The following is a 10,000-nucleotide window of genomic DNA, read 5'->3' on the forward strand; positions in this document are numbered from 1 at the left end:
TGTGATGGTAATAAATCATCTACTGCATTAAGCTATTTATTATCGGTCTTTTGTTTTAAAACGTATAATTTAATGGGAAAAGATATGCATTACTAACTGATCATGGGGGCAACGTGACAGGTCTTTGCTTTGTACCCGAAAGGTATCGAGTTCGATTTCCCGCCATGTTGTTTGGTCATGAGCAGCCACCCCCCCCCCCCCCCCTCCCCTTGCATCAAGCAAAGCAGCAATCAATTCCCAGAGAGTAATGGCCATTTTGATGTCATCACACAAACTAAAGATGGAGTTATTTTACAAGATAATATCTTGGATACAGAAGCACACAAACATATTTATTTCTCCAAATCCAATTATCAAACCCAGCAAATGTCCTTTTCAATTCTGTCTTTTAAAGAATCATATATATTCCTGATTGATGTATTTGTCATTGGCTTCCTTTTAATATCTATTATTCCTGAATTTCAACTACACGTTGCCTACATTCACATTTTAATGTCAGCCTGATGATGCCACCTTTTCATGCATGCTTTTGTTGACACATAAAATCAAATGGCCGATGTCTTCATTTCAGGATTGATCTAAAACATAATGATTTTCAGCATTACACAAGAAACAAACATGTGTCATATTAGATTATATCGTTACTCTCTCAGCAACTTTTCCCAAACCCTTCAATTGTGATCAAAGCTGCAGTGAACTCTTCCTGAAAAAACCCTCCAAACCCTCCCTCGGTATCATCAGTATTGTGGCTATCACCGTGTGAATATTTTTGAATGTCTCGCAAAGCAAAGCCCAGTAACTATCTGCTGCATTGTCATAAAAATCTTTCTGGTTGCCATGATTTCTGTTTTTATCCCACATATTTCTGCCGTCATTATTCACTTGAACTTCTTACAATAATGCTGTGAACATCAAGGTCTTTACTTTTTCCAGACAACTTACTTAATGCCAAAAGAAACTTTTTTTTTTAATCTAGCAACATTCTTTAAGTGCTCCAACTTCACTTTCTCTTTTCATTTTTTATATTTTGTTTTGGGGATTTTTCTTTTTCTTTTTTGTTGAATTAGGGATGGGGAGAATTCAAAGTGTGCTGAAACTCTGAGATTGGCTTACATTCCAGTTTACTAGAAACATTTTGTAAAGAACAAAATTCTGTCACAGACAGATCGTTCCAATTAAGTTTTATATTCCAATTATGTACTGACTTAAACTGTACAGATAGGGCAGTCACAAGATCATTCAGTGAAGAGCTATGACCTTATACTGAAAGTAGTCCTTCAGAGCCATGATCCCCATGGAGCCAAAGTTTATTCTGGTTTGTACAGCATGAGACAGACAACAGCAATTGCTTGCTATCCTTTGGAAAGGACTAGTCTACCGCAAAGTATTTTCCAACAGATCTATAGACCCAGCCACTGATCACTGCATTGGTGGACAGGGGGGGTCAGAAAAAAATCTTGACTGCACCCGGGATTGATCAAAGCCCTTGTGCATGTGAAGTAAGTGAAATACCAACTAAGCAATTGGAACCCGAAAACTAATACTGAACAAATGTTTACATCTCTCATATTAACCATTGCTGTCTGCTCTCCTTAAAAAAAAAAAAAAGAGTGAATCAATCCCTTTTCTTATTTCACAGCTAAGACAGCACTATTTTACTTTCATCTTATTATATTGCTTACTGGTAATCTTAAATTCTATAACAAAGGAGGACACTTACCTTCATAGAATTACAGACTGAAAAAATTATATGGCTCTTGGGGACAGAACTCAATGTGATTGATTGCCCCAAACCCCTTGACGACTGTTGTGTTCTACGGAGGAGAGAAACAAAATACAAAAGTATTAAAAAGCTGTTTAAAACAAGCTATGTTCCAATTACAAAATCAGGTACACATCACCCAGAATATATTGCCATCTCTGGAAATAATTTTAATGCATTGGAGTTTGTATTTTGTTGGTTTTTATATATTGTTATATAAAAACAACACATCAATCTAAAATCTTACATTATTTTACCGGGTTTATAAACATTTCCATATATTTGCATTTGCATGGCCTGTACAAATGCAACATCATCGCGAAAGAAACTGACTAACAAGAGGACATGACAACAAATTATCATTCAAACATGAACACAGACATCTGCCTATACTCTTTCTTTCCCTCCACTGTTCGTTTTTATGGCATGAGTTCCCATTAGAATTGATAAAAACTAAAACAATACAGAATTTATAAAAAAACTTAGAAACATGAGAAATATACCAAATAATGAAATGATCACAACATGTTTGTTGAAATATGCATGTCTTGAAATTCATTAATTGACAAAAATATATCTTTTTTCCATTCCTCATAACATGTGAATTTATAAATAAAATAAAAATTTTACGATCCCTAGCTTTATATAAAGTTTAAATTAAGAGATGCTTGTCTTCTATTAAATTTCAAAACTTCATAAATTGCTAATGAATTTCAAAAGTTAAAAAGAAAATGTTAGTTTACAGTGACGAGTAAAAAGTAATAGGTTCCTGCATCACTCAAGTAGAGCAGTTTATACAAAATCATTTTGTGACAATCAATGGTAATGAATATATAACGACGGCTTAGTTGAGCTTGGTCAAATTACAAAGGCTCTGCATCAGTTGACGTGGGACACAAATTTTTTACCACTGCTCCAAGGTAGTTGACGATTTACCTACTGCCATGGTCCATAGCAATTAACGCTGCCATTTAAAAAAGTTAAAATTCCATGCCATACACGGTCTGAACCAATTAGATTTTTAAATGTGTGTCCAGGACAGAACGTGTAACGGTTTTAAGCCAACCAACCATAAAATATCTTTTCCTCATTTTTTTCTCTTCTTTCAATACAGATCTCCTCTGAATTCTATTCATTAGATATCATTATATTATATATTAGTTTCATTTTCTAATATTTAATTCAATTTGGCTCCCAACAGACATATTTAAATATGTGACTTTTCAAGTGGTATTTCAATGTTGAGTAACATTTTTTCATTAATTCAGCTGCCATTTTTTCCTGAAAGTGGCTAAAAACATTTGGTCGTGGTATGTAGCTAAACAAAGCAAGATAAAAACAGTACCCTTAACGTTGTACCAAGTGAAGATGTCAGTTCCAGGGACATAAATGTTGACATCAATAATCAAGGTCAAAATTAGGTACTTTGGTAAACGTCCACCTGGCACACCAGCACTGAGCTGAGAAAACAGCCCAGTGGTAGTGACCGGACTTTAATGACTTATAAGTGATGAGTCTCAGCAAAAATTTTTTTTTTTTTTTTTTGTTTATGGATAAATTTTAATTTGATTCATGTCCCATTTTCTTCAGAGGAATTACCCTACCGTTTGGTGTCATTTATGGTAGAATAAAAGTCAATTTAGTACCCCTTTTGACAATGGATAAAATATGGTATAAATTTAGATTTGGATAATTAAATAATCAGAAATTACCAAATCAAAATTCTTGTTCGCTCAAGTAATTTAACATCTTAACTTCATATCAAAAATTAATTCAGGCCAATGTTTTATCCCTCATGCACTAATCTCATCCCAGGAAAATCCTGACTCAAATGCCAGCCGCCATTGTTGGCCAGTTTTGAAATCCAAAGGGTGGTCATTACCGGAAATACAACAGTTTCAAGTCACAAAATAGAGTTTTCCTGCGAGATATCAGGTGCTGAATTCCTGAATGATTATTATAGTAAGTAACCAGCAGCTACTCTGTATACATTAATACTGAACACAATTGTAAGAAGAAAAAAAAAATTATTTAAATCATAAAATTAATTTTCCTATGATTTTTTCAGAGCAAGCATTCCAGCAGACAATTTATTTTCTTGAGGAGAGTCGGAATAATTTTGCAACCAAACGTAACTTTTACCATAATTTTAACATCAGTCAACAACAAACACTAGGTTTATAATATTCAAGCACGACACCGGGTCTAGAGTATTCAAACACCAAGTAGTACTCACACATCGGGTCTGGTTGCTGGCTACTAAAAGCAGCCTTATCTAATCACCTCAATTTATGTCAGATTGGCGTTAGTTGTTATTTCATCAAGACGAAAATGTTCGCAAATCTTGTTCCATTTACTGAAATAATTCTGGCCGATTAAGACGATCCAGTGAGCAAGTTGCCAACTCCTGCGATCCACTACTTGCATCTGAGGAACCGGTGAATAAATCCGGAGTCTTCACAGCTCTATCACAAAATCGGTTAGTTAATAACAAAGGCAAAGAGGAGTACATTTTACAGCTAACTTTTCTTCTTATAATCTATTATCTTATTCTCAAAAAGTTGGTATCATTAGAATCATGTTGAAAAGCGCTTTATATTAGTGCCGCGCTGAGGACCGGACCGAGGACCGGTCCCACGGTCTTTTAGCTGTGAACCGTGGTCCGGTCCCAAAGAGGAAGACCGCCGGCGGTCCTCACTTCTTATCACCTTTCAACGGTCTGGCGCCATACTACTTCCCCAGCGATTCGTTGCCTCGGTCCTTTGCCTATCTTCCACCAATCACCACCCATCCCATTTAATTAATCGCACCCACCCCCCTTTGCCATACACTAAACGACACAGACGACCATAGAGGCAGACGACCACCTCCCTCCACTCCGCAAACCGCCCTTTCGTGTGTGAGATGGGGGGAACAGGAGGCGCACGCCTTGGACGATTCCATTATACGGGGTAAATTTCAAAATTTACTACACCATAATGATCGCAATGACAATGATCTATGATGAAGGCATGACCCCTCTTCTCTAATGGGTTATTGTTTGAAATGTATGTGACTACTAAAGATGTGTGTGTGTGTGTGTGTGTGTGTGTGTGTGTGTGTCTCAAACCTAGCAAGTTGCAAGTCTGATTTTTTGTTTTCTTTTGTCCATCTCTTGTCGCCACTCCTTTCTATCGCATTGGTGTCATTTAAAATAATACAATAATATTAAAATTTCGTTTGGTGTTTTAACTAATCAAATAATATGAGTTTCATTAGTTTCTTCCTTCCAAAAAAACCAGTTATAACGTCTGTATTTTTAAAAGGTCCAATAGAATATTTGGGGACCCCGATAGCTCAGTTGATAGAGCACTCTCTTTATACGCAAAGGGCCAGAGATCGATCCCGGGTGCAGTCGAGTTTTTTTCTGAATCCCTGTCTACTCAGCAGTGAATGGGTAGCTGGGTTTGTTAGATCTGGCGAAAAGTCACCATCGACCCCACTTATTACTTATTACTTATTACCGCATCCACCCCCTCTTATTATAACTTCACGTCTCTCTCTTACTCTTCAATGCTCGCTGCCCTCTCATGTGTGTGTGTGGGGGGGGGGGGGGGGGGTAGGAGTTGCGTGTGTGTATAAACGCCACGAACAACTCGATCAACGCCTTGGGTGATTCCATTATCTCCGTTAATGGGGATAAATTTCAAATTTTATTCACGCTAAATTATCGAAGTAACAATGAAGTACTGTGATCAAATAAAGAAGGCATCACCCCTCTTCTCTAATTAGGTTACAATTTGAAATGAGTGTGACTACTCCGTGTGTTTTACTCCTGTAGACCACGGTTTTCATCGTGTAGCGGTCTTTAACGGTTCAAGAATGAACGATCCCATGGTCCCAAAGGTCAAAACGGTCTCTCAGGAATGTTCAATGTCGAAAAGGACCGCCGGTCCTAGGACCGGTCCTTGCGGTTTTCATTTCCCAGGGACCGTAGGACCGTGGTCCTTAAGCTTGCCAAGGACCGCCCCGCACTACTTTATATAGGTTTCATTGAGATCAAACCGTTTTAAATTTTATACCAAAATCGACCTATCAAAATCAAAAAAGAAAATAAGGGAGACTTTCTGCACATTCCCCGAGGTAGTATATTGTTATTTTAACCGTGGATCTTGTGTCAGATGTCTATTTATTCAACTTGCCATTTTTTAGGAGCAGTATTTCAAAACAGCTGTGTAGAACAAATTTTGATTGATTGGTAAAAGTTTAAAATTTCCTAATACTAATATTAATATAGCCATAGTTTTGGCTCTCCGTCTCCGCTGCCATTGTCGTTGATTCAGGTGCATTGAGGGTTTGTTGTTTGTTTGTTTTTTTCTTTTTCATATCAATATTAGTGTTACGGTTAGTCAGGTATAGGTAGGTACTTTGGTAAATGTCCATTTGGCCCTCCAGCAGGGAGCCGATAAATGGGCTTGTGGCTGTGACCCGATTTTTTGGACTTTTGAGTGATGGGTCTCAGAAAAAGTTCCATAGATTTTTTGTTTATGGATGGATTTTAATGATTGATGTCTTGTTTTCTTCAGGAGAAATTACTCTATCGTTTGGTGTAGTTTATTTTAAAATCAATGATAATTTAGTATAACTTTTGTTTATGGATAAAATAGGGTATAATTTAGCTTTGGATAATTAAAAGATTAGAACTTGGTAAATCAAAATTTCATGCTGGCACATTTATTTAACATCTTAACTTTTATATAAAATTAAATTCAGGGCAAAGTTGTATACCGCATCCATGAAATTCGTTCCAGCAAAACCCTTACTCAAATCTTAGCGGCCATTTTAGACCAGTTTTGAAATCCGAATGGTGGTTACTACCGGAAATGCAACAATTTTCAGGTCACAAACTCCCGTCAGTAAATAACAAAGGCAAATAGAAGACCATTTTTCAGCCTTTAAACTAACATAACTTTTCTTTTGCTTATCTGATTTTCACAATTTTGGTATCATTAGAATCGTGTTGAAAAGCACTTTAAAATGATATAGGTTTCATTGAGCCCAATCCAATTTGATTTTTTAACCGAAGTACCTAGTATAGGTCGTAGTAGCAGTCATAAAGGTCCAAGGGTATTTGTTTTCTTTTACGGCTAGTTACAGGAATACTTGGGTCTGTGTTGATTCCCTTAGTTCGAGGAACGTGTGGAAGGCCTCCCGAAAATAGAAATAAAATTCAGCAGTAAGAAAAGTAAGGCCGGCTCTATTTCTCCGAACGCTCAGGATCATAAACTTGAACTCTTTTTCTCCGAATAGTCGACTAGCCTCCAGTAGCTGATGGGTTATGGACGCGAGGTCGATGCAAAAGTAAATACTCAAACAGAGTGGACAGGGAATTCTCACGAATCGTCAAGCTAGCGTGTTTTAGGCATATTGTTGACAAAGACAAATTTGATCAAAAAGTTATGCTATCAAACTCTCAAGACTGGCACAGAGGTTGAAAGACAGGATAGCAAATAGCACAGGCACAAACTCAAGATAGAAGTAGAAGTCTAGAGTCTCACACTCAGTCTCAGTCCTGGAAAAGAAAACCTTAAACAATGCATACACATTCACCATTCACACAGACACTCTCGCAAATAACCACACACAAAAATCTTGAGAACGGAACCCATTCGGAGAAATAGTCACTTCGAAAAATTAATGGCAGTGGCAGGAGCAATAGCAAAGGCAAAAAAAGGCAGACAAACAGTAACAGTAACAGTGAACAGGATTGTTTGAGCTTGAATTTTGAGTCATGCCATAAACCGCTTTCACCGATTTTGATAAAGGCCACAATCCTTGGTCCCAAACACTCTTTCCTGAGTGATGAAACTATAATCTTAAATTCATATTTAATTCTGGTTTTTCGACAAGAACAGAAATTGAAATCGAAAATAGGAAAATAGAATAATGAAAACGTGCATCGCCGTGCTTCATAAAAAACAGGCTTGAATTTCATACATCAGCAAAGCATCAGTATCGGATTTCAATCAAAAGACGTATTCTTATGATTTATATATTATTCACTTAAATTTACCTGAAAATTGTTCCAGTATTTCTCATCTGGATTTGTTTTTTCGGACAATGCACGTCCACTTATTATATTTGTTTTCTTGAAGGAGGTCGCCATGTTTGTTTTGCGAATGTATTTTGTTTCCGGTGAAGTGCTTCTTTCTGAGACCGCAGTTTCGTATAATTAAAAATTCGGCAGTCAAATTAATAATTTCATTTGACCTTTACATATCTTTTACTTGTAATTAAGAATGTATGATACTTTTAGTACAATTATTTACTCGAATTAGTTTATATTTCATATCATTTTTAATCAAACAATATCATTCACTCTTATTGCATGGGAAAACGATACGGTGCTCGCCCCCTCCTAAATAGGTCAAGTACCCTGCACGCGGATTGGAAAGATTTTCCAGTGACGTACTACGTCACTATGCATAAATTAATTTCCTCGAATCGTGGGGCCTCTCGACAGGATGGCATTATTTGATAAGGAGTGCAGCGAAATCCACTGGAGTCGCGGACCGCCGTAAGCACCGCCTCTATTGTGTAAAAAGACGCACAGTAGTTGGTCGGATTAGAATCAGGATGGATCAAACGACAGTTACGGTTAATGGTTCGGACATGAAACTGGTGAGTTCTCGAATATTAGATAGATATTTTCAAACTTCTTTAGGTTTTTATTTGGAGTGTTTATTATTTTGTTTTCTCTTCCTGTATTTTGTATTGTATAGTCGCGTGTTACTATTAATGACATGATAAATTTGTTTTGCTTTGTGTGTTTTATATAAATTTCTTGTATTTTTATTCCCTAATTATTGGTTATTTTTTTATTCTTATAAATGTTTTGTTGTTATAATTGACGATCACTTGTGTCTAGTTTTTGTTTTGTTTTGTTTTTTGTTTTTTTTTTTCGTTCTTTTGAGGACAGTTACTTTCATTTTTCATTTGCATTTTGTTTGTTGCAATTTTGTATTTTTTTAAAAATAAAATTGTCAAATTGAGGAATTTGTTTTGTCGTGTTTAGAGAATAAGTAGATCTACTCTGTATCTTATTTAAAAATTATTATTATTGATTAGATTATTGATCTGTCTTGCCTCATTCCCAGATTTCTACGTGTGTATTTATGTATGTTTTATTTATGTATGTGTGTATTATGTTTGTTGATTTTCTAAATTGTGTTTGCCGGTGGTAACGATAATTATAATTAGTATTGTTTGTTTTGTTTTGTTTTTGTTTGTTTTGTTTTTTTTTTCGTTTAACTCACTCAACCCTAACACCGACTATATCCGTGGTTTACCCAGGGCTACTTTTACCCCATGCCTATTTATTACATTTTTATGAGACAAATTATAGGCGTAGTATCAAAGCTAATGTTTTTAGTTTTTACGTGGTAATGATGGTAGTTAAATAAAACTATCTATATATGTACATGCTCATTTTTAATACATTTTTTTTCTAATTTTGAAAAGTAGCAACAAAAAAAACAAAAAAAAAGAAAAAAAAAAAACTCTAGGATTGAGTGAGTTAATTAATTTGTTTGTTTGGTCTTTTGTGTGTGTGTTGTGGGGGGGGGGGGGGGGGGGGGGGGGGCGTATTTTGTTTGTTGTTCTTTTAAATTTTGTAACTTTTACATTTTATATACTACAATCCACGATATTTTCTATGTATTGAGGGACGGCCTGGCCTGCCTGTCAGGTGCACGACATGATAATATTATTAGCAAGTCACATTATTAACTCACTCAATCCTAGAGATTTTTTAATGAGCTTTTATATAGCGCAATATCCACTAAATGTGCTCAAAGCACTTTACAATGTTTGTTGTCAATCCTAGAGATCTTTGCTACTTTTCAAAATTGGAGAAAAAAAATATATTAAAAATAAATGAGCATGTGCATAGAAATTTTTATTCAACTATTCAACATGTAAAAACTAAAAACATTAGCTTTGATACTACGTCTATAATTTATCTCAGAAAAATGTAATCAATAGATAGTTCGAAGATGACGTCACTCAGGTCTTTGTTGTTGTTTTTTGCCATGCGCTTTTATGAGTAATGCTCACTGAACTGTATTAACCGGACTATAAACGTTCATGGATACACACAGTTTTGTGTGGTGGTCCGTTTTACTTCCGGGTGGCATTGTTGTGAGCTTCTTATCCAAGCGCAAACTATCTATAGGCATGGGGTAAAAGTAACCCGGGTAA

The 10,000-nt window shown here is 35.9% G+C and overlaps 2 protein-coding genes across 3 annotated transcripts in view; one reads left to right on the forward strand and one right to left on the reverse strand.

Moving 5' to 3' along the window:
* Positions 1-7,939, reverse strand: part of LOC144966709 (U3 small nucleolar RNA-associated protein 15 homolog) — a 14,756-nt gene extending 6,817 nt beyond the window's left edge. Inside the window, exons 1-2 of the mRNA XM_078903480.1 lie at positions 7,815-7,939; positions 1,721-1,814 (exon numbers count right to left, since the gene is read on the reverse strand). Of these exons, the coding sequence (XP_078759606.1) occupies positions 1,721-1,814; positions 7,815-7,840 (120 nt within the window). The 5' untranslated portion in view covers positions 7,841-7,939. The remainder of the gene's footprint in view (positions 1-1,720; positions 1,815-7,814) is intronic.
* A 309-nt stretch (positions 7,940-8,248) lies between these two features.
* The window catches only part of LOC144964286 (uncharacterized), a 136,532-nt gene continuing 134,780 nt past the window's right edge, over positions 8,249-10,000 (forward strand). Inside the window, exon 1 of one of the 2 annotated variants that reach the window (XM_078898373.1) lies at positions 8,249-8,422. In XM_078898373.1, coding sequence (XP_078754499.1) covers positions 8,378-8,422 — 45 coding nt within the window. In that variant the 5' untranslated portion in view covers positions 8,249-8,377. The remainder of the gene's footprint in view (positions 8,423-10,000) is intronic. The other variant, XM_078898372.1, reaches the window with a different exon arrangement.

The sequence above is a fragment of the Berghia stephanieae genome, chromosome 2 (assembly GCF_034508935.2).
Source record: "Berghia stephanieae isolate SIO BIC M18660-M18661 chromosome 2, UCSD_Bste_1.3, whole genome shotgun sequence".
Taxonomy (NCBI): Eukaryota; Metazoa; Mollusca; class Gastropoda; order Nudibranchia; family Aeolidiidae; genus Berghia; species Berghia stephanieae.